Genomic DNA, 25,596 nt, shown 5'->3' on the forward strand with positions numbered 1-25,596 from the left:
CAAACAACCCAGGTTCCATACCTAGCACATATATGGTTTTCCCAGGTCCCAACAGAACTGATTCCTGATTGCAGAGCCAGAAGGGAACCCTGAGCGCCACCAAGGTGTACCAGTATTTCTCTATTCAAGGAAGAGGCCGTCCTGGGTTAGCTGCGTGCAAGGCAAACACCCTACCGCTGTGCTATCACTCTGGCTCCTACTCAGCTGTTCTTGACACTTCTATTCTTGCTTTGGTGCTGACGTTCAGCTTTGCCCCTGTCTTACTGACTTGCTCAGTGTCTTGCCTCCTGCTGCCTTAGGGCTCTGACTGTTATTTTGAGGGTTGCATGGGCTGGTTTTGAGAAAAGAGGGTGAGGGCTGGAGCACAGGGTTAAGTTACTTGCTTCATGTCTGTCCCAATGCCTCAACCCTAATTCAAATCCTGGCACCACATATAGTGCCTGTGAGTACCAGCAGGGGGCACACCTTAGCATACCCTGAGCACTGCAGGTTGTGTCTTCCCCCCCACACACACACAAAAAAAGTGTGAACTAAGTATTTCCAGTTTCTGTAGTCACAACTTTTTGTATGCCTGGGGAAGTCTAACGGATTCCCCTTCTTTCTTTTTGTTCTTTTATTGGGCAGCACTCAGTGTTTAGGATTTACTTCTGACTCCACGCTCCAGAATCACTCCTAATGGACTCCGGGAACCATATGGTGTACTCTTCGGGCATGCAGGATTTGATCACATGTATTCTTTAGCTCTGGTAGTTTCTCTTTAATGATGTTCTTGACCTTTGATTCTTCCTGGAGACTTTCTTCCTGGGTCTCTGGGACTCCAATGAGTTTTAAGTTGTTTCTGTTGAGCTTATCATAGACTTCTATTTTCATCTGTTCCCATTCTTTGAGTAATTTTTCCATTGTTTGATCATTTGCGTTAAGGCTTTTTTCCAGTCTCTTCTGCTGTATGGAGTTGTTATTCATTTTATCTTCCAGTGTACTAATTCTATCCTCAGTTGCTGTTAACCCGTGGGAAAGCTCATCCATGTTTTTCTACAATTCATCTACTGAGTTTTTCAGACCTGTTATTTGACCTGAAATTTCAGTTTGGAGTTTTCTCATTTCTATCTTCATATTCTCTTGGGTCTTATTAGTGTTCTCTTCTATACTTTCTTTGTGTTCTTTCAACATCTTCCATATTTCGATTCTAAACTCCTTATCTGAGAGGCTGACTAGTCGGTTGGCCATGTTCTGGTCATCTGAGTTGCTGTCTTCATTCTCTATGTCTGGCACTGGCCTGTGTTGTTTCCCCATCATCACACTTCTATTGTGGGATTTTCTACGTGTTGTGGTTGTATTCATTGGCTAAATGATGTGCATGGCCACTCCGCTTCCCTAAGCCGCCATGCTCCTCTGGCACCTCCCTTTCTGGACATGTAAACTCACCTCCAGGGAAGGCGAGCCGTCCACAGATGAGCTACACACAGGATGAAATCAGGCCGAAAATGCAGCACAGCACAGAGGACAGGCAGATAGGGGTGCTGGCATCTGAGTTCCAGCAGAGTTCAGCGGCTTCCCCTTTCTCTGTTATAAATTCTTAGCGTTATTAGTTCTTTTCTGATAAGGCTAATATCTACTAAACAAAATCTACATAGTCTTCCATGACTCTGATTTCTTTTTGTGAGCTTTGGCTTTCTTCTGCTCTGTTAAAACCTCTGTGTTTTTTGAAACATGGTTAGAGAATGGTTTCTAGCACTTTCCTGGCAGAAATTTGTTTTGAATTGGTACCTTGGTGCCGGCAATGATGAAAACCAGTTTTCTTTAAATATGTGCCTAAATAAATTAGAAGCAAATTGTCCTATCTTTATTAAGCTCATTTAGAAAACTCAGCTTTGCTTTACTTTTCTCCTCATTTATGTAAATGACTGCATCTTAGGAAAAAATCTTCTTAATAAGATGGGTTTTCTACCTGTGTTCTAATTTGTTTTTAAAGCTATTTATGCGCTTCAAATGATCCCTTTCTCCCAGTGATGATCATGGCTTGGGTCTCTGTCAGAAGAGACAGAATTCACCGGGGTGGGGGTAGGAGGGGGTGGTACGGGCTCTCTGCAATACTGCATTATGGCCATAAGATGGCGCTCCGAGAACGTGGGATCCGCAAGTTTGCACAGGCTGAGACTTATGAGATCATAAGTCTTTCTTTCTCTTTCTTTCTTTCTTTCTTTCTTTCTTTCTTTCTTTCTTTCTTTCTTTCTTTCTTTCTTTCTTTCTTTCTTTCTTTCTTTCTTTCTTTCTTTCTTTCTTTCTTCCTTCCTTCCTTCCTTCCTTCCTTCCTTCCTTCCTTCCTTCCTTCCTTCCTTCCTTCCTTCCTTCCTTCCTTCCTTCCTTCCTTCCTTCCTTCCTTCCTTCCTTCCTTCCTTCCTTCCTTCCAAATCTCTGGAATCATTCTCTAAACACATGCTAACATGCACTTCCAAACTTCCCTGAAACTTCGCTGAAATGCTTACTTGTCCGAACTCAGCACTCTCTGTGTTGGAAACCAGCGTGGTGAGATATTTTTTCTCCCAGCTCTTCCCCCAAAATGAATTCCTTCTAACTGTGAAAGTGGTGAAACTGGTGCTGTGAGAAAAGCTCCCTCATTGCCTCTCTGGTTCCTCCTCTCCACCGTAGCGGTGGGTTAAACTGAATGATCTGTTAGGGTTCTTTCCTTTTCCAATGTTCTGCATCTCTCTTGATTTCTTACCACTGCACCCTGCGGCCACAGCCACTGGAAGAAAAGATGGCCCATTTTCCGCATATTTGAGTCTATTCCTCTCGGACAAGTGCTCTCTTTGCTCCATCTATCCCGAGACAAGCGGGCCCACATGCCCTGTTTTAATGAAGTTCCTGTTCCCCAAAGCCCCAACCCCTTCCTGCCCATCCCCAACCAATCTGCTTCAAGCAAAGCATGTCCCCTTTCAAAAATCGAGGTTTGTGGTGGTTATTGTGACAGTCGTGTTTGTGTGTTTTGTGTGTGGATATGTGTGTGTTGCATGTGAATAGGGCATACACACGCTAAGCAGACAGCAAAGTAGATAGGGGAGGAGTAGAACCCAATGGGTAATGCTCAATGGTGACACTTGAAACACCACAGGTAGTATAGCCCAGTTTAGAACATTAGATATTAAGAAAGATCCATCCATTTAGGACTCATTTTTTCCCCCTCCATTCACCAGTTTGCCTTAATAGATCCCGCTCAAAGCTGCAGGGATGTCCCGAGTTCTGGAGAGAGGACAAAGTCTCTAAACCCACTGGTAAAATGTCCCTAGCCCACAGCATGCCCGGTGCGGACTCACTCAAGTACTTGGTCCATACAGAGCGACCCCTATCGGTGCTTGGGGGTAGCATACGCTCTGCCAGGGATTGAACCAATGGTGGCTGTATTGCCGCAAGATATGGGCATTAGCCTTACTATTTCTTCAAAATTCACTTGGAACTCTGGGATTGAGTGTTAACGAAGTGTGCAATGAGTGAATGTAGAGCTCCGGAGACTCTCCTTAAGGGAGACCCTTTGGTCTGAAAGCTTGGAGTAGGCACACTACAGAAGGCATTAAGTGCCACCTCCTTCAACGTTCTTTTTCTCTTGTTCATTTGATTCTTAATTTTTTCATTTGTTTTCTTTCAGTGGGACATACTTGAAAGTGTTCAGGGGTTCTGCAGTCAGGAATCTTCCCTGGGTGGATGCTGGGGATCCATATGGGATCTCTGGATATAGGACAGCTGCTTTCAAGGCAAGCACCCTACCCACTGTCCGATCTCACAGGACCCTCTTTTTCCTCTTGTCCTTCGAGATTCATGACCTTTGGGGGGTGTCTAGTGGCACCTTCCAGGTGGTGATGGATTGTTGATTTCTTTAACTTCAGTGCCTTTCTCCCAAGAGCATGCCTATTCCCTTGACGAGGGACACTTGAATCACATTTGGGAGCAAATACCCCATTGTTTCTTTGGTGTGGGGGCCAATTGCCCAGGATCTATTTCTGGCTTTGGGCTCAGGTGTTGTCAAATCACCCCACACACCCAAACCCAGGTGAAGAGTCTGAAACAGGGTCATGCATGAAATAATCCAAACCAAGCTCAGGGTGAAACAGGTGTAGTCTGTCAGTCTTCTACCTAGTATGGCACTCCTCCTGCCTGCCAGAACTACCATTTTTTATTGAGTACAGGGACCACCCCTGGGTGAGGCAATAAGGACAGATAACTCAGGCTATCCTGAGCCAGTCTCACCCAGGTTTACAAGTAAGACAATCTCTGTTAGGGGGCAAATCCAGATGGTAAACAAACATACAAAAGAACCAGGGATGATCTTTGTTTCAGGTAAAATAAGGTGTACCCTAACAGGTGTGATCCTTGGCTTTGCAAGACAAGCACCTTAACCCCTGTATTATTACCCCTGCTCCTCTTCCCAGGGACTTTTACAGGGAAAAATCAGGAAGCTTCAGAGCAGGTAAAAAGAACTACTTACTATGGCCATTTGGATGGGTTTTGGGCTTTGTAACTCATTGCAAGTAGCTTTCTAACTGCCATGGACCTGTGTGGTGAGAAGCCCACGTAGTCAGTGTGGCTTATTTCTAAGGAAGCAGTAGTAACCTCTGGACCTTCTTTGGGCAGAATTAGCCAGAGTTGGACATGCAGGCCCAAGTTTCAGCTTCATCATTTGGCTAAAAGTGTGGCCGCAGGCAAGTGACTGAATCTCTCTGGGCTCTTCTGTCCTCTTCTGTGTAAAGATGATAAGAATAATGTCTATCTCATCTCCTAGGATTGTTAAGAGGATTCAGTGAAATTAGGCCTGTTTTCTGTTCTCTTCTTTCATGGAACAGACAAAGCACTAGTTAAGGACAGCGTTTAGTTTGTTTTCCATTCAAACCTGACAGTGCTCAGGGCTTCCTTCCGACTCTGCACTCAACAATCACTCCTGCAGGGTTCAAGGAGGCCCTATGGTGTTGCCACGGATCAAACTCAGGCTAGCTGCATGTAAGACCAGGGTTCTATCCACTGTGCTATTTCTCCAAAGCCCAGGTCTTTTATTTCTGTAACGACTGCAAGGTGTTCTGAGAAATAGCAAAAAAGAACCAAACAAGCTTTCGCCTACTTACTCTACTCAGAGACTCTGAGCTGTCAGATGGTTTGAGCATAAAAGGAGAAAATCAGCACAGTGCTTACTCTAGGACAGAAGGTCTGGATGCATTAGAGGGGTTCAGAGAGGTCCCCTCTGATCCCTCGGCAGAGACAATTTCTCAGAAAGGGGCAGGTGTCAAAATCATTTGGGTCTCTCTCTTTAAGACGGTATTTATAATCAGGTGCCTTTCATAATCACATCTTTATGCTTATATTGTCTTTGGAAATAGGCAGGTCAGAATGACCTCTTGGAAATGGTTTCAAAACTTACGGGTGGTTTTTTTGTTTTGTTTTGTTTTTCTTGGAGGAGGAAGGATTTGGTGAATGCCTGCCAATGCTCAGGGATCACTCCCAGCACTGTGCTCAGTGGTTATTCCCTGCACTGTGCTTAGGGATCACTGCTGATGGGGCTCAGAGAATCCTCTGGACTGCTGGAGATCCAATCATGTTGACTGCATGCAAAGTAGACACCCTATGTACTGTATAATTTTCCCCGCCTCCAAATATAACTCTTCACCAGGAGAATTTTCTAGAGGTCCTGAGATATATTACTTTTTCTTAATTTTGTATTTGTTTCCTCCTTTTTTAGTGTGCCTTAATAAATAGGGGAAAGAGGGATAGTATAGTTGCTAGGGTTCTTGTCTCGCAGGTAGACAGTCTGGGCTGAATTGCCAGCACTTTTAAGGTCCCCTGATCCCTGCCAGAATGCAGATCCTAAAAATCCAACCAATCCCCTGAATAATAGCTCCTAAAAGAGTTGGAAACATAGCTAAAGTAACAGTATATAGGCTTTGTATAGGCAAGGCTCTGGATTCAATCACCAGCACTCCTGGGATGCAGCCTCTGATGTTCTGTCCCCACACCACAAATGTCTCCCACAATAATAAAGAATATCCTGGGGGCCAGAGTGATAGCACAGTGGTAGGTTGTTTGCCTTGCAAGCTGCCAACCCAGGATAGATCTAGGTTTGATCCCCGGCATTCCATATGGTCCCCTGAGCCTGCCAGAAGCAATTTCTGAGCACAGAGCAGAGCCAGGAGTAAACTCTGAACGCTCCGGGTGTGGCCTAAAAAACAAACAAACAAACAAACAAAAGAATATCCAACATAAAATTTGAAGATTACAAATGTACTCTAGAGACCAAGAAAAAAGGAACGCCTCCACAATATCTACTTCCTTATACTGATTCTATTACCATTTTCTTATGTACACATGAGTTTCCTGTTATTTGCATAATGTGGAAAATGTGCGATGACAACATATTTGGAGTTCCCTTTTCACCTTACATGGGATTGTAATGTGCCTGCTTAACTAGTATTTAATTTTCTCTCTCTTTTTTTTCTTCTTTTTTTTTTTGTGGGTGAGCTTGAAGAACTTAACCCTTGGTGCTCAGGGGTTACCCTCACGGTAGCTCAGAGGACCAGGCAGTGTCAGAGATCATATAAGGCTAAAATTACATATAAGACAAGTGCTTGAACCCCCATCCAGTCTTTCCAGGTCCAAAGTCTCAGACTTTGAAATTAGTTCTTCTGTATTTCAGTAGCTCTGGCCGTCTGTGGGACCAGAGCTTTGGGATACGGCTTTGCAGCATAAATAAAATAAAGGCAAGTTTTAGGTCTAAGCCACAGGCCAGCTCTTCCCAACACTTCTGTAACCAGAAACCTTTGAGTCCTTTGAGGATTTAAATAGCACATGGATGGAGCGGAACAGTGGATGCTATTTCAACTTTCCAAAAGTTTGGCATGCTTATAAACTCAAAGCTGTTTTTACAAAATTGAGTCACCCTGGGATTGAGGTAGAGTTTGGTCCTGCTTGTTTATACATGATTTGGAGAGAAGTAACCAAAAAAAGTACTGATCAAGGGGCCCTTCTGAATGAATGGTCTAAAAAATTATACAGCAGGGGGCTCAATGCATCAGCATTGAGATTAATTTGATTCCAATTTATAAATGATTTGGAAGCAGGAGTACAGGGCAGAATTGGTCAGTTGGCAGATGTCTTACAGTATTATCCCAGTGAGGTTAATAAAGTTAGGGAAGATGTTGGTTTTGTATGAGCGGGCATAAAAATAGTCAGCCAGCTTCAGTGGGAACAAATTCCTGGAACTGTCTCGAAGGACATATTCTCCAAGTTCATTTTTCAAGATATAGAATGAGTCTTACCTCTTTATCTGTGAATCAGGGTCTCTGCTGCAGGAGTCAGTGAGTATAGAGGGGATGGGGGGCCCGGAGAGATAGAACAGCGGCGTTTGCCTTGCAAGCAGCCGATCCAGGACCAAAGGTGGTTGGTTCGAATTCAGGTGTCCCATATGGTCCCCCCATGCCTGCCAGGAGCTATTTCTGAGCAGACAGCCAGGAATAACCCCTGAGCACTGCCGGGTGTGACCCAAAAACCAAAAAAAGAAAGAAAAAGAAAAAGAAAGAGGGGATGGGCAGAGAGATAGCATGGAGGTAAGGCATTTGCCTTTCATGTGGAAGGATGGTGGTTCAAATCCCGGCATCCTATATGGTCCCATGAGCCTGCCAGGAGTGATTTCTGAGCGTAGAGCCAGTAGTAACTTCTGAGCACTGCCGGGTGTGACCCAATAACGAGAGAGAGAGAGAATAACGAGAGAGAGAGAGAATAACGAGAGAGAGAGAATAACGAGAGAGAGAGAGAATAACGAGAGAGAGAGAGAAGAGAGAGAATGGCCGCTATGGCATGTGACAGGATGATACCAAAACAGCCTGTTTGGTGAATGTTAAAGATGAGAGTCATGAACTGCTTCCTGCAGATTAAGACATCTCTTTGCCTGTCTTTTTTTTTCACACCCAGTGATGCTCAGGGGTTTCTCCTGGCTTAGGGGACCATATGAGACACTGGAAGACGGAACTGCAGTCTGTCCTAGATTAGCACATGCAAGGCAGACACCTTATTGCTTGTGCCACCACTCTGGCCCCCTCTTTGCCTGTCTTTCATACACCACCAAAGACAATTGGTTTTGAATGGTAGACAATCTGTGTATTCACTAACTTAATGTATTTTGAAGGGGTTAGTTTTGGATTTCGACCACATCCAGCAGTGTTCAGCGTTTACTCCTTGCTAGGAGTAAGTTCAGGGATCATCCTGGCTAGGCTCAAGGGATAAGCTGGGGTACTAGGAAATCAAACTTGATTCAACTGCATGCAAGGTAAATGCCCTACTTGTACTACTCTTGCTGGTCCCTCACTAAGTTTTAAAGTGAAATAAGTTGAAGGTATTTGGTTACCATCTGAGAGGAAAGGGATTCAGCTGGTCTCTTTACTACGATACTAGTATATTATCTTTGTTCAGGACAACTTTGAATTGGGGACAACTTTGATCAGGGAAGGGACTCTGGAATGGAACCAGATCAATAGCTTCCGAAGCTGTAAATTTGTCAGTAATAATGAGAACATGAGGCCAACTCAAGCCACCTTTCAGGATGGTTGTGAAGCTCAGTGAGCTGAAGGATAGGTAGGAAATTGCTTTCTAAATGTTCTGTAAAGACAGGGTCCATTTAATGAGTTTTTTCCTGGCATTATGTGGGGCCAGAAATAACCACTGATTAAATTTGAGGAGCTAACTTTCTATATGTATGTATCCATGTGCCTATGCTAAGATTGCTCTATAAAACTGTTCTTTGTTTATATTAGCAAAACATTAAAAATAACTCCATTGTTTATTAGTAAGCAGTTATGTAGATTATTGTCTAATTATACAACAGAATCAAGGACTAAGCATAAGGTGGAATGAGGCACATGGAAGACATTCATGACGAATACTGTGATTAAAACGTAGCATGTCCTGGCTGGAGAGATAACTCAAGATTTATACATGTTTTGCATGCAGGCAGCCAGGGTTATATCCCTGGCACTTCATGGTCCCTTACATACCACCAGGAGTGACTCCAAGAACTGAGCTATGTGTCTCCTCAAAACAAAAATTAAAGTGGAAAAGCAGCAAATCATTATGACTTATATGATTATTTTTGTTTGGGGGCCACATTATGGCAGTGACTGGGCTTATGCCTGGCTCTGTATTGTGTTGAGAGATCATTCCTGTTGAGGTGTCGGAGTCAAATGTGTGTGGGCTACATGCAGGGCAAGTGCCTAACCACTATACTATCTCTCTAGTACTGATTCTTTTGGGGGGGCCCATACTCAGTGTTGCTAATGTGTTACTCCTGGATCCACTAAGGAAATACTCCTGGCAATGCTCAGGGTACCATAGCATAGATCAAACTGCAGTTGGTCATGTATAAGGCAAGCAGTTTAGCCCCTCTACTATCTCTTTTTCTTCCCATTTATACATGGGGGTCTTGGGGTAAGTCTATACATGAAAATTCTCAAGGGTTCCTCCCAATTCAGTTCTTGAACATTTCTTCCAGCAGTACATGTGATGCTCAGATTGAACCTAGGGCTCCTGCATGCCAAGTATACACTCCAATCAATTGAGATTTTTCTCCCTTTTGTCCTATTAATTTTGTTTTTGTTTTTTGGCTACACTCAGCAATGCTCAAGAGTTGCTCCTGGTTCTGTACTAAAGCATCAATCCTGGCAGTACTTAGGACACCATATATGATTCCAGGGATCAAACCTGGGTTGGCTATGTACAAGGCAAACTGTGCCATCAATTCTCCATACCCTACAAAAATCTTATAATGTGTAAAGTAACATTGAAAAAGACCTGTGAATCCTTCCTTCTCTTTATGAAACTCTTTCATGATCAGCAGTGGGGGATAGAAATAACTAACTAACTAAATAAATAAATAGATGGATGGATAGATGGATGGATGAATAGATCCCAAAACTTGTTCCTGCTTTGGCAATATCATTCTGGTCTTTCCACATTATGGGAGAGAAAGAAAGACATAATATTGGTTTCTTGGTTGTATTTTATGTTTGCTTGCTTTACTTTATAAGAATAGAAGTACCTACATGGACCTTGGGAACCACGGATGCAGAAAAAAAAACACCAATAGTGAATTACTAATCCCAGTAAAAGTCAGAAAGCCTCATTGAGGGGCCCGGAGAGATAGCACAGCGGCGTTTGCCTTGCAAGCAGCCGATCCAGGACCAAAGGTGGTTGGTTCAAATCCCGGTGTCCCATATGGTCCCCCGTGCCTGCCAGGAGCTATTTCTGAGCAGATAGCCAGGAGTAACCCCTGAACACCGCCGGGTGTGGCTCAAAAACCAAAAAAAAAAAAAAGAAAGCCTCATTGAAAGAGCAGGATTTCCCAGGATTGTAAATATTCCCCCTTCCCACGATGGGGAAAGCATCCACAGATACCTGCAAATTTCAATTCCAAAGTTGAGTTGGTCCAGGGGGAGTACATTAAAATCTGCCCTTGAGCCTGGTATCCTGCTTCTCAGAGAGCACAGAGGGAAGTCGACAGGCATAATTTATACTGCAAATGGCTTGTGAAAAATCTGTTGAAATGAATCCCAGCTCCAAGGCCTGCAGGAAGTGGTGGGAGGAGGAAGTGGAGGAGAAGAGGTGAAGAATATTCAGAGGAATAGAAACCCTCTGAATTTCCCTGGAATGCCAGTAGCATAGTGATTTGGGGAAGGAGGCAATCATGCAATTTGCCACAACATGGATTGGACTGGAAGATATTACATTAAATGAAGTAACTTCGAAGAAGGATAAATACAGAATGATATCACTTATATGTGGTGTTTAGAATATCTGCATGAAGAAATGCAATGATCTAAATGGGAGTTGTCTTGAGTTGGCCCCAGAGTTTAGCAAGGAGAAGGAAGTAAACTGAGTGGAGGAGGAGAAACACAAATATGAAAGGCTGGGTCCAGGGACCCAGCAGTCTCAGGTGTATTGGTGGAGATTTAAAAAAAAAAGGACAGAACTAAATATCCATGCCAAAGACAACAATAATGAAATCAAGAGACCAAAACTCTTAACAATCTAAACTGGCAGGCTGGGGGGCAAGGGGGTGGTATGGGATGCACTTGGAGAACATTGGTGGAGGGAGGCTAACACTGATGGTGGGATTGGCCCTGATTCATTGTATGACTGAAACCCAACTATGGAGGCCTTTGTAAATTACAATGGTTTCAGTAAAATAAAATTCCATTTAAAAATGGAAGTCCAGCTACACCTGGTGCTATGGAGCTATTCCTGGATCTGTCCGTGCAGTACTCAGAGGATCATATCCTGTACCAGGGATTCTAATCTAGGACAGACAATGCAACACCTTAACTCATAGCTGTACTTTTTTTGTTTTGTTGTGTTTTGTTGTTGTGTTTTGTTGGTTTTTTTTTTTTGGTGGTCTTTTTTTTTTCTTTAGTTTTTGGGTCACACCCGGCAACGCTCGGGGTTGCTCCTGGCTCTAAGCTCAGAAATCGCTCCTGGCAGGCTCAGGGCACCATATGGGATGCCGGGATTCCAACTACCATCCTTCTGCATGCAAGGCAAATGCCCTACCTCCATGCTATCTCTCCGACCCCTCATAGCTGTACTTTTGACCCCATGAAGGAGAACCTTGGAGTCAACTAGAAATATGTTTGATGGTTGAAAGTTGTGTGTTGGGGACAGAGGCACCAAAACCCACCAAGACACCCGAGAAAGGTATAGTACAGCAAACTGTGCCTCGCGACTATTTGCGAACTATGCCTTGCACCCCTGGGAGGAAAGCCAAAGCCATAATAAGGAAAGAGAAGGAAATGCCTAGAGGCCAAAGGGCCCCAGTCCTGCGTGCACCCTCCTACCAGCCTCTGATCTAACCTAGTATTGGCTTTCAGCTTTATCAGTCATACCCTGCTAACTTCTCTTCACTTCCTCTTCACTCCAGAGTGGAGAGAGCCTCTGATTGGCAGGGGTTTAAATACCTGGGGGTGGGGCTAGGGTCCCAAACAGCTGTACATAGGGGCTATTCCAAGCTGTGCTTAAGACACCACGTGGTACTGGGGAGCCAACCAGGAAGGGGTCACCTGCAAGTACCTTCTGTATTGTATCTCCACCCCTGAGAACTTGAGCCAGCCCTGAGTGTATCTGGTTTCCCACATCTCCATTACTGTCCTTCCTTTCAGATAGGCTAAAGCAAGTAGTGGTCAGCTTGACCAGAAATGCCAAAAACATACAGTGTTCCCTTTGCTTGCATTTCTCTTGTGACAAATCTTCTCTCTGCTTCTGCAGATACAGCCAAAAGGCAGCGAGGAATGGGATGAAAAACCAATTCAACCTCCATGAGCTGAAAATGAAGGGTCCTGAGCCTGTGGTCAGCCAGATTATCGACAAACTAAAACACATTAATCAGGTAAGAGGCCCCCAAAGTGAGGCTGGAGGGTGGCTACTGTTCAAACAACATTCTGGGGTCCCAGGAGGGAGGCACCTTTGCTCCTTTTCTTCAAAGGTGCATTGAACTCAAAGGGACTTCTGGCCTGTGGTTTTCATCTTCTCTAAATGAAAAAGATTATTTTGTCATATCAGAGAATACTTGCGACAATAGGGGGAAACAGTTTCTTGCAATCTTACTGTCTCCTACTGTCTTACTCTTCTTGCCTGTTTTTCTTATGAATGTGTTTGTGACTGAGATTTGTTTAGAAATATCATATCCACAGAGTTGAAAAGAGTTAAGTGAGTGTCCGAGAAATAATTAGTACAGTGAAAAAAATTAGTACAGTGGGGTCAGACACTTGCCATGTATCCCACTAACTCCAGTTTGAAGCCACATATGGTCCCTTAAGTACCACCAGGGGTAGCCCCAACCTCAAAAACAGTGTTCAAATAAACTATAGTCCTTAAAATAAACTCTGTATCCAAAACACCTTTTAGTTGTCATAGTGATCATCTTTCATAGCTGGATATAATTTCCTTGAGCACTCATAATGATTTTGTTTTGTGGCCATACCCAAGCAGACTTAGGAGGAAAGATGGAGTTCAGTGGATTGAACCCAGGGCTCCAACATGCCAAGCATGCGCTCAAGATCTTAGTATTATCTATCTCTCCAGGTCCATATTTATTGTAATCCATCAGATGACATTTTATTATTGTTGCTATTTCTTGGGCCACACCTGGCTGTGCTCAGGGTTTATTTCTGGTTGTTTGCTCAAGAAACACTCTGGCAGGTCTGGGAAGACCCTATGAAGTGCTGGGGATTAAAGCCTGGTCAACCAAGTACAAGAAAAAGAAGCTACCCAGTGTACTAGCTCTCCAGTCCATCAAACTGTTTTTGCTGGAAATTTAGATCACTTCCATTTTAATTTTCCATGCTAAATTTTCTCTTCAAGCATTTTGCTCTCTGTCTAATTTAAGAGAGAGCGTAAGTCATTTGCTTTTCATGCAGAAGGTCATTTGTTAGAATCCCGGCATCCCATATGGTTTTCTGAGCGTGGAGCCAGAAGTAACCCCTGAGCGCTGCCAGGTGTGACCCCCCAAAAAGAATAAGACCACATTCATAAAATATCAGAGTGAGTGGATTAAAAAAATATCATCATCTGAATACCTGCTTCCAAATTGTTGTTAGTTAGGGACATAACAGCTTTCACTCTTACCAGCAAGAATATGATGTTGGAGATCGAAGCTATATAATACAGTGGATAAGGCACTTGTCTTGCACGTGGCCAACCCTGGTTCAGTCCCCAGCACCCATACTATCTGAAGTGCAGAACCAGAAATCAGCCCTGAATAGTGCTGGGTGTGACCCCAAAACAAATTAAAAAGGTGCAAAGTGAAGGACCAGCTTCAATGTGCCCTTGCCAGCTTCTGACTCGCTGCCCTGCTCAGAAACACCCAGAGGTTCCCTTGACCCATACACAGAGATTTTTCATCACAGATGGTATTGAGTAACTAAGTAACACAAATAGGAGTCATTTATCCCATCTGCTTGTGATTGTTTCAAGGCCACAGTGGAGGAAGAAAAACCACCATAGACCTTGCCCCAAGATCAGTGAATGGGAGGACCCTGGCCCCGCTGAATTCTGTTGGGATCCTAGAAGCACTTTGAACACAGCTCATACCCTTCTTCAAGGACAGAGGTTTCTGTATGGAGAAACCAGCCCACTTGTGTTTTGCTCTCTGAAGTTTATTAGTAGCGTTTTTGTAGGTGCCAGAAATGTGGCAGAAAAAGTTTTCAAATCGCCGTGTATTTCTTTTTTTTTTTTTTTTTTGGTTTTTGGGCCACACCCGGCAGTGCTCAGGGGTGACTCCTGGCTGTCTGCTCAGAAATAGCTCCTGGCAGGCACGGGGGACCATATGGGACACCGGGATTCGAACCAACCACCTTTGGTCCTGGATCGGCTGCTTGCAAGGCAAACACCACTGTGCTATCTCTCTGGGCCCATCCGTGTATTTCCATGCCAATGGCAGTAGGTAATGTCTTTATAACTCACTTGGGGGCAAATCTTGCAAGTACCTTATCAAATATCCCACACCCACTGAACACTTAATAAATACCTGTTCCAGGAGTGCAGTTAGGACAGAGAAGGGACCATTACGACAATGATAGTTGGAAATGATCACTCTGGACAAGAACTGGGTGCTGAGAGGAGTTAAAGGGATATGCATGATACCCCTTTAGTAACATTATTGCAAATCACCAGTTTAAAAGAAAAATATGTCATAGAGGCAGACTGGGGGTGGGATAGGTGTTGGACTGGTATGACTGAAACCTAAAATGAACAGGTTTGTAACTGTCTCAGTAATTCAGTGAAAAAGGTCCATTAATTAAAAAATGGGGGAGAGGATTAAATTAAATCAAAACAAATTAAATAAAAAAATAATAAACCTGTTCTTCCTGCTGAACACATGGTAATGACAGCATTTACATATTCGATCCTTCCTCCTGTGACCTCACCACATCAGCAAGTCTGCGATAGTATCAGTAGAAATTGTGTGGTTTGTTCAGAGTGCCTCGAGGGCTTAGAATATCATAAACCCCTTACCATGGAACTAAAGGAAAGGCCAGAAGATACTACAGTTAAGGACGTTGCCTTACACACAGCTGACCCAGTTTCACGTTCATTTCCACATCTGGTCCCTCTAAGCACCCACAGAAATGACTCCTGAGCACTAAACCAGAAAAAAGCCCCCTGAGCTCCACTAGATATTTTGGCTCCTCAAGCCAAAATAATAGAACAATGAAAGAGTCACAAGGGCTAGATAAACAGTACAGCAGATTAGGCACTTCTCGCGCATTTGACTGACCAGGGTTCAATCCCTGGCCACTACATATGGCTCCCACAGCACTGTCAGGTGTGCTCCCTGAGCACAGCGATCTAGGAGTAAGCCCTGAACACAATCAGTGTGACCCTTCCCCTCTCAAATGAATATAGTCTATGGAATCGGGTAACTCTAAATGCAGTTGTAGAAGTAGAAAACTATGTTAACCTTAGACAAATCATTCATTTCTGTGGGCTTTAGGTTTATCATCAAAATAATAAAGCCTCCATTATGGTTTTTTTGTAAAGATGAATCTATTAATTATCAACATAATCATAGATAAAATTTATTATCTTTATTATACAACATTAAAATTATGCTTTTTATAGATTATAGGTCGATAGAGATATAATACATCAAATCCCATATGTATGACCAATAGTAAAGTGGCAGGTGGCTAATCTGAATATAAATCCAGGTGGTTCTAACCTGGATTTTCTCTCTCAACAGGACTCATGTTGGATATGGAGCATTATTCCCATGATTTAGCCCCTTCTAATTTTTTAGTTTCTAAAAAAGTATTTTCTTTTATTCTTTAGAATATGACTACAGACTGTTAGAGCGACAACAACAATCTTTAAGATCAATTCAGACTGCTATGTTATAAATAAGAAATAGATACAACTAAGTTAAATCAACTTTCCTGTAGCCCTTCTAATTTTACTTTCCTGGTTTGTAATGCTCGCAAATGAATAACTTTGATGAGTCTTATGTTCCCTCTCTCCTATACCTTCTTCTTTCCATTTTCTCTAAATTCTACTGATATCAGAATTGTAGTGCGTCCTATTAAGAGAAACAAGTCATAGGAAGAAGGACAGATACTGGATGAGCTCACCCAGCTGTGATAGATAGATAGATAGATAGATAGATAGATAGATAGATAGATAGATAGATAGATAGATAGGCAGTATCAAATGATGACAATCCCTTGGCCTGGATTTGACAAAAATGATTACCAAGCAGTGAGGGGACGGAGGAAATGAAGATCAGACTAGAGGCGACATAGGGACAGTGGTGGTGTTCATGAGCACTTGGTGGTGATGAGATACAGTAACTTTGCATCTCTATAACATAAGCTTCAGCATTTGTGTAAGCTTTGTACCTAAGCTGAAACCACAGTTTGAGTAAGAACGTACCATATTTTTTTACTCTATAAGGTGCACAGTTTTTAGATACTCTCCTCCCCAGCACTCAGGCTTCAGCTCCAGGCAGCATTCGCTTCATAAGATGTACTTTTGGGGGAAATGTGTCTTATGGTATGAAAAATATGGTATATATGATCAGAGTCAGAAAGATCTCCATTGCAATTTTCTTCCTCCTCCCTCTGGCCATACCTGTGTGTGAACATCTGGTTCCTTTACAAATACCATTGGGCAACAATTAATTCTCATTGATAGACCAGTTTTACCTGTTTACATAGAGCTGTTGAGATTGGTTAGCCTCCAAACACCCACATTGATTTTTTTCCCCTTCATGTGTAAGGCCATACATGAACACATTTTTCTTCTGATCTTCAGTACAGTTTCATATTTGGCCCATGACTCAGCCTGGAAGGGAGCTCCCTTAGAAATCCAGTGTGCAACCATTGTCCCTCACAGAGCCTGTGAAAGGGAGATGCTTTGAGAAATCCTAAATATCAGTAAAAAGATGAATGTACTGAGAACAGGTAGATTTCACCCTATGGCAAAGTGGTTGCCTGTCCTCAAACTCTCACTGCTTACATTAGAGCAGGCTACCCTCTTCAGGCATTAGGTAAAATCATTTTGTCAAAATCATGGTTTCTAAGAACTCATGGATATCCTGAGACATTATATCACCTCAATATTCCCCCTGGGAGGGAAGGGATAAGTAATATGTTCCCCCTTTTTATAAGGAGGGAAACTGAGGCAGGAAGCCATTAAACACCGGCTGGGCCTCCTGCCCAAACAGCACATGAGTCCCCATGAAAGTTACACCCATCACCCAGATGTTGTCTCCACGTCAATGCCAAACATCTGGATTCACTGAAGGCTTGCTGAGATAGACCCCAAGTTTGAAGGCTGAGCAAAAGAAGTAAGCGAACTTGCTAGAGTTCATGTTTGAGTGGCGTTTCTAGGAGTGGCGGGTTATTTTCACAATCTCCTAGCTCATGGTACCCTCTGTGCCATGACATTTATGAAGAGGTGCCCTGTTTCCCTGCTCAGCAATCTGGAACTCCAGAGATAACTGTGCCCTGTCTCTGCCGGTTTCCCCAGAGGCCTGCATCTTAGATAGACTATATATAGCTAAGTTGCATGTGACCACCTTTCAATAATGCTTCCTTTTATTCTCATTTCTGCTTGCATACTATCTTGTGCTGTTGATGACATGGACCATTGATTTTTGTGAGCTCCTTAGGCATACTAAGCCTCCTGACCTCTCTAAAGCCCTTATCTGAGAGATTATATAGCTGGTTAGTACTGGTTGGTTCACTTTCTCAAGGAAAGTCTGTTGCCTTCTCTCAGGTCAAGGTTGCTGTTGCTTATACTGGAAAGGAGATCCTCACTAAGGGAATGAGTTATGTTACTACCCCATTAACAATCCCCCCTCCATGGTGTAACCCTGAAGAGGGGATTTGGGATCAAACTCAGACTTCTTTTCCTGGGAAGGCCTGCAGATCTGAAACACCCTTCACACTTTCCAAGTCCGAACTCTCTCCCCAGAGAATGCAGACCTTGTTTCTTTTTTCCTATTTCTAATTTGGATCTTGTGTTTGGAAAGGAATGGAGTATTTTTGGTGGGTGGAAGGGGGGTGGGCCACACCTGGCAGTACTCAGGACTTATTTCCGGCTCTGCACTCAGGGATCACTCCTAGTGGTGCTCAAGTGCCATGGATCAGACCTGGGATGGTCTTGTGCAAGCTCAATGCCTTACTCACTACAGATTTCTCTGGTTCCAGGAATGAAATGCACTCTCAGTCCTGAAATTTTCTGAGACCTTATTGCAAGGTTTTGTTTGGTTTTAGCCAAGTGGGTTTATGTTTGTTAGTGTTCTGCTTCTTAGCTTCCTGCCCTAAGGAGAAAAGACCCCACAAATATCAGGAATGAGAGGATTATAGTCAGTGGGTAGGACATTTGCCTTGCACCTTGCCAACCTCTCTCTGTTCAATCTCTGGCATTCCATATGGTCCCCCCAGTACCATCAGGAGTGATCCTTGAGTGGAGACCCAGGAGTAAACTCCGAGCATCACCCAGTGTAGCTCAAAACCAACAAAATAATGAACCAAGGACTTACTTCCCTAGATGATCCTTTGAGCCATTTGTCCTTTAACCCACTTGCGGTTGTAACATTTTTCTCTCCAAGAGTAAATTGTGTAGTGATTGCTGATCCAGCAGACCCAAAGCTGCTTTCTTTAGCAATCACCGTTCCCCAGGAAAATATGAAAGTGTATTTCTTTTCTTCAGCTTCCATTCAACTGGAATTGCAGAGATTATTTTCCTGCTTGTTGCAAACCGTTAAAGCCAAAGCAGTTAGTCTCTGCTCATTTGGTGTTCAAGCTTTTCATTCAAACTTGGCTGGTTTGGGATGGTTGAAGTGGTCTGTTGAATACCAGGGGAATGGACAAGTTGACCTATTAAGAGTCTTTCCAGCCATATGATTCTGTGATTTGTGGCTTAAGTTTGGGGTGCGGGAACCCAGAACCCTCTAGTCAAAACGCGTGTGACTTGTTTCTCTGTGCTGCCACTCTTTTGAAAGTTCCAAGCACACCCCTTTTTACTTAGTAACCCTATCTTTTCAGAACCTGCTTTCTTCCCACCAGCTTTCTAGCCAGGCACGGGCCAAGGGCAGCTTGCCCTTCCCCCAGTCAATTCTTCCAGCCTTTTCTCATGCCCCCATTGTTTTAGGCAAACAGGAAGCTTTAAACTTGATTTTTTGTGGGAGGGGTCACACTCAGCAGTGTTCAGGGCTTGCTCCTGTCTCTGTGCTTAGGATCATTCCTTTGATGCTTGAAGTGTCTTTCATTGTCTTAAAACTCTGCAAAGGAAAAAACAGCTGCAAAGCAAAGTTACCAAATGACACTTGAAAAAAATTCAATTTATAATTGAAACACCACACTCCACTTTGTGGCAAGGACTTGTGTGATGGACAGTAGACATATGTCAGCTAACCACTTCTGATGCATCCAGTGATGTGCTTTGGTCAAAGAAAGGGTCAAAGAGATTGCATGGTGGGTATGGCACTTGCCTTGCATGTGGTTGATCCAGGTTCAATTCCCGACATCCCATAAAAGTCCATGGAACATCACTTGGAAGAATCTCTGAACACAGAGCCAGGAGTGAGCTCTGAGTACTACCAGGTATAGCCCACCCCCCCAAAAAATCAATTTTTAAATAATGTAAAATAAAATATAGAAAAGACATTTAACTATTTCTTCCTCCCGCCCCTTCAGTAAATATCTACAAAATATTGGAAGAAGCCTGGCAGATGAGCCTTCTGTCATGCAAAGATATTAATTTTTGAAATTGAAAGTTAGCATGGTTAAGAAGTTAATTAGTAAAGTTGTTATGAGCCAGCCAAGTGCCTAGGACATTCCTTAGCATGGGCTTTCAAGCAAAACTTTTTAAATGAATCTCAGGCCCAATTGAAAGAACTCTGTGTACCATTTTCTCATCATATTTTCACAACAAAAACAGTGACCAACCATCGTGAAACATTGGCTTGAAAATTAAACATTCATCTCAAATTTTGAAATCAGGGGAAAAGTCTTCTGAGACCAATTGAATACAAAGACCTTTCCCAATGAAATCATGGCCTCACAGTGTCTGTCACACGCCTTTGCCTACCAATATGTGATCATTCTCCCATAATTGCCGATTGTATATAAAGTCAGAATGTGTGTGTGTCTGTGTGTGTGTGTGTGTGTGTGAGAGAGAGAGAGAGAGAGAGAGAGAGAGAGAGAGAAAGAGAGAGAGAATCTCCCATGTTAACAAGGATCAGTGAATGACTGCCGAGTTACAAAGGAACAATGGGAATTTAAATACCAGACCTAGACTCTGTGGAGCTAAAACATTATTTCATGAAGTAAAAGGGAATTAGCTGATACATTTCAAAACACATTTATCATGCAAAAAATCTTCTGTCGTTGTGTTTAATAGCTTGAAAAATAATTACAATGTCTGCTGGCTTGGGGAGCATATGTTTTTAATATCTTAATTACTATGTACACTTTAATAACATGGCACCAAGAATTCCCAAGTATTTCATCTTAAGTTTTTTTTAAATGAACTTTTTGATATACTTAGAATATACAGGATTAAAGGTGCTTCAATCAGGTCATGTATTAGGGTCCTTGTGTGTTAAATTAAATTACTCAAAAATAGAAAATGAGTCAGAAATGGTAAGGCAGGGGCCAGAGTAATCGTATAGCAGGGTTTGCCTTGCATGCAGCTGACCCACATTCAATCTTGCCATCCCATATGGTCCCTCTGAACACCATCAGGACTAATTTCTGAGGGCAGAGCCAGAAGTAACACCTGGGTACTTCAGGAGTGGCCCCAAAACCAAAAATGGAATGGTTGTGGGTAATTCTACTGGGGTCATCTTGATTTAGCATTAAAGGAAAATACATGATCTTTTTATTGCAGTATCATTCTATTTCATAAGTATTTTAAAGAAATATTGAAAGTGTTAGCTATAGAAAATCATTCTACATTCTATGTTTTTTCATGTGTATTTTATGGGAGTAGGGTTTGAGTCATTCCCAGTAGTACTCAAGATTTACTCCTGGCTCTTATCACTCTTGGTAGTACTCTGAAGATCATATTGGAAGCTAGAAATCAACCCCAGGCAAGCACCATACCTACTATCTCTCCCCACCCCATTATATGTTTGAAAAGGAAATCCTATATAGGCTACCAGGATTTCAAAGGTAGAAATGTGTCTTCAGTGCACATGTGTTGCCTGGTACATATATGTTCCCAAGCACATGATACCCATACCTCTTCTCTTGATAAGTGGACTTTCATACTTTCATGCTGGGATGTGTACTAGAATACTCTTTTTCTGTCTTTCTCTCTTTCTCTCTCTGTCTTTGGAGAAGCGTGTGCTCTCTTTTTAGTGAGTTACTCTTTCTTTTCTCCTTCTCTCCTCAGAGCCTCCAAATACACCCTGCTTTTACTTCAAAAATATGTTTTATATACTCTCTGAAAGTCACTGGGCCTCATACACTATTTATACTTACCTACTGGCCACACACAAGGTTGCACTATACCCTTCTGTACCTTTCCTGGAAGCAGTCTAGAGAAACATATATTCAAATATTATTGGAGAAATTCTGAAATAACATTTCATCTATGTATATTCATGAATATGTATCTGGCCTTTGGATTGCAGTGCCCTAAGTCTAGGGTCACATTGTTTCCTATAGCGCCTAACCTAACATTATAAACAGACTAGACATCCTATATATGAGCATATAATAATTTATTATTATATTACTTTATATCATATAATATTACATATAAATATTATATTGATATATTATTATATTGATCAATTGATTCTAAGAACTCAAATTTTGCTTTCACATTCTTTTCTGAATTTTTATTCCATGTCAGGCCATTTTCACATTTATAATATTATACCATCTCTATGCTAAAGGGCAGCAATACAGCAATGTAGGCTTAGATTTGTAAGTAGAGATTTTTATTTGTTTTGGGGTATTTGGGAAAAGGCACACCTGCAATGCTCAGGAGGTACTCCTGGCTCTGCACTCAGGAATCACTTCTGTTGATGTTCAGGGGTTCATATGAAATGCCAGAAATTGAACCCTGTTCAGCTATATGCAAGGCAAGTGTCTTACCAACTATACTATCTCTCTAGCCCTAATAGGAACTTTTAGATGATAGGTTTTGGCCCTCTGATTTTAGAAATGAGAAAGTGCAAGAAAAGAGAAGGAAAGGACTTGTCAAAAGTCAGACTGCCAGGAAAAGGCAGCCTTGGGACTAAGAAATGAACAGATCAACATTCTGTATGACCTCTGCTCTGATTCTCAAGTCTTGTATAAGGGCCAGAGAGAGCAGGGATTTATGCTCTTGCCTTACATATGACCAACCCTGGGTTCAATATCTGTTATAGCATATATTCCCTGAACACCACCATGATTTGCTTCTGAACACAGAACCAGGATCTCTCAAATACTATTGGATGTGGCACCAAAACCTCCCTGTGCAAATGTCTTAAGTAACAGAAAGAGTGTCAGTGTGCAAACACCTTTCCTTTCCTGTGGTGCTTAGAGGCCAGGGCTTCACCTGGAGATGTAAGCACGTATTCCTTTTATGATGGGGAGGAAGGATTGGCCCTTCACGGTACTCAAGGCTATCTTCTGGCTCTGTGCTCAAGCAACACTCCTGGCAGGGCTCAGGGGACCATTTGCAGTGCCCAGGCTAGAACCCAGCTGGCTGTTTGTAAGTCCAACACCTTCCCCCACTGTCCTATCTCACCAACCATAAGCACATGTTCTTCCACTGCCATAACAGAAAGCCATACTTAAGCAGTTCATCTTGGGAAGACAATATGGTGCAGTGGGAGGAATGAGCTTGCTAATTATTTATCTCTTCTTTGGATATTAACTAGTGTTTGGTCATAACAAGTACACCCCAGTGTTTCCTGCCTCATTAAACCCACAGAGCTGTGCTTGCATTCTGGTGGGGGAAAGAGCGGGGAGGCAGCTGAAATAGGAAGGGATGTCTGCTTGGATCACTGAACCCCAAACAGGCGGAGTCAGCAGATCCCTGTGCTCAGGTCTCACTCACAGAACCTCATTGGGACTCTTGTCCATATGCAAGATCAGACAGTCTTGATGCCCAGTCTCTAGGTCTTCAGCGTTCCCTTCCCTCAATCCCCCATAAAAACTTCTTTGGTACCTTGTCCCTCCTGTCAGAATGGCAGAATTAGCATCGTATGAGTCATGTGCCACTTCACTCAGTTGTTAAGACATTGGATGCACATGATGTTCCTTCTTGGATAGAGCCGTGGGAGAGAGAGGTAGTTGTTGAGGAAGTTCTGAGAATCTTCCCCCCACACCACCCCATTCCTATGTGTTAACCAGCACAGCTAAATGTTTTCCATCACCTTTGCATCTTGTCCTTTGGATATTACTTCACACTACAGATTACAGCTGTTAAAATAATACCAATCCTCAAGAACAGAGTGATAGTGTTAGGAGGTAGAGCCTTGCATTCTGCCAACCAGATTCTCTTCACTGATACCGTGGATGGGCATCCAAAGACCAGCAGGGGTCTCTCTTGTGTACAGACAAGAATAGCTTTTGAGCACTACAGAGTATGGGTCCCAAACAAATAAAAAATCCCAGTGTCCCAATGCCCTTGAAGATAGGTTTAATCGCATCTGAGCCATTTCTTCATTTGAAGGTTTATTCATTGAATCTACTATGTAGCTACACTAAGCAAGGATAATGCAGTCAAGTCTCCATCCTTAACTGAAGACTTTGCTTAGATAACAGCCACAGTGGTCTGTCTAGCAACTGTGAAGTAGCATATTTCCAGCAGAGTTTCAATTAATGCCCAAAGTCAAATCACATTAGTATTCCTATACAGTTGGTTTTATTGGATAATATCCTAATAGTGTTAAAATATGGTCTGATTTGCTTAATTAGCTGATATAGATATTATTTTTCTTGTAGTCCATATGTTAGTGGGCCATCCTCAGAGGCGTGTCTGCTCTTTAATATGGGTAAGTGATTGACAAACATCACAAAAGGCTGAATAAAAAAAAAACACAAACCAAAAAACTTGTGGTATGTCACAAATAATGAGGCTCAAGTTCAGGGCAGTTATATCACAAGGCAATGAGAGCTATGATTCTCTTCATGGTTTTTCTGTTAGGAAATTTGGAACCAACACAGTAAACAGAAAGAAGAGCCAAAAAGAGGCCCTAGTTAAGCACAATATATATTTTTCCACCCTCCCTAGTAAGAAAGGACCAACATGAAAGCCACAAATCTAGAAGCCTAGTTGCATATCTTTTTTTATAGTTGCATATCTTAACATAATTAATTCTAAACTAGATTCTAAGCAAAATTCTAATCTTAGAGCATGAATTTTCTTGTCAGGTCATTTTCCTGTGCGTTTGAGTGTGTGGGTGTGTGTGTATAATCTTACTCTATCAGAAGAAAAACATAATGGCATAAATAATATAGGGCTAGATTTTAGTAATGTATTTGCGGGCTTTGAGGTCCAGTTTCCAATGTGGTTCCCCTCCCCTCAGTAAACAGTGTTCTAGACACCAACTGGGTACTCTAATGTTTAAATGGGTTCTGAAATTAGCCACAGGGAAAAACAACAGTGGACATTTTCACAACCCCCTCTTGAGTCCTGTCTGACATAAAGTCAGACGTTCAGGTTACTAGCTGTGCTTCTGGTGAATGCACATAAGAGATTCCTGTAACCTTCTCCATGGTTTGAATATGCTAGAGTAGCTCATAGAACCCAGGCATCTTAGAGTCCCAGTATATTATAAAACAGTATATTATAAAACCTGGAGCTAGATTGATAGCACAGTAGATAGTGCATTTGCTTGCCTTGCACATGGCTGACCCACTTTTGATACCTGGCATTCTACATAGTCCCTGAGACTGCCAGAAGTAATTCTGAATGCAGAGCGAGCCAGGATATACCCCTGAGAAATACTAGGAATAGACCCCAAAATACCCCAGAACTCAAAAATGCTATGTGAAGATATGCATAGAACAAGTTTGAGTAAAGGGAATGGGGCTTTCATGTTTCCATGGAATGTAATGGTCTTCTCTAATCTCTACATAGTCACTAACCCAGAACCTCTCCAAACTTTATCCTATAGGGTTGTATGTTTGTTTGGAGTAACGAGCAGGACACACAGGAGTACATGGGGATCCACACCCAGGCTTCCTGTGTGCAAAGCATGTACTCAGCCTTCTGAATTATCTCTGTGGTTCCTTCCTTTAGGGGATTATTGTTTGTTTTAGGGCCACACACAGAGGTTCTCAAGGCTTACTCCTGGTTCAGTGCTCAGGAATCTCTCCTGGGTGGGAGTGAGAGCATATGTTGTGTTGGACATAGATCAGTGATCGGCTGCATGCATTGTAAGTATCTTGAGACCTGTACTATTTCTTCAACCCCAAATAATGAAAAATTAAAGAGCCACAGAGCTGTGTAATTTAGTTTGAGACCAAATGCAAAGGCTTTAGGGCCGGAATGATAATACATTGAGTAGGATATTTACCTTGCATGCTTTGATCACCACTTGGAGCAGGAGTAAGCCCTAAGTAC

At 42.5% G+C, this 25,596-nt stretch overlaps 1 protein-coding gene across 2 annotated transcripts in view; it reads left to right on the top strand.

Annotated features, from left to right (window-relative positions):
• Positions 1-25,596, top strand: part of GPC3 (glypican 3) — a 439,048-nt gene that overhangs the window by 309,290 nt on the left and 104,162 nt on the right. For both annotated transcript variants that reach the window (XM_049766670.1, XM_049766671.1), the window contains one exon: positions 12,286-12,406. In XM_049766670.1, coding sequence (XP_049622627.1) covers positions 12,286-12,406 — 121 coding nt within the window. The remainder of the gene's footprint in view (positions 1-12,285; positions 12,407-25,596) is intronic.

Source organism: Suncus etruscus, chromosome X, assembly GCF_024139225.1.
Source record: "Suncus etruscus isolate mSunEtr1 chromosome X, mSunEtr1.pri.cur, whole genome shotgun sequence".
Classification (NCBI taxonomy): domain Eukaryota; kingdom Metazoa; phylum Chordata; class Mammalia; order Eulipotyphla; family Soricidae; genus Suncus; species Suncus etruscus.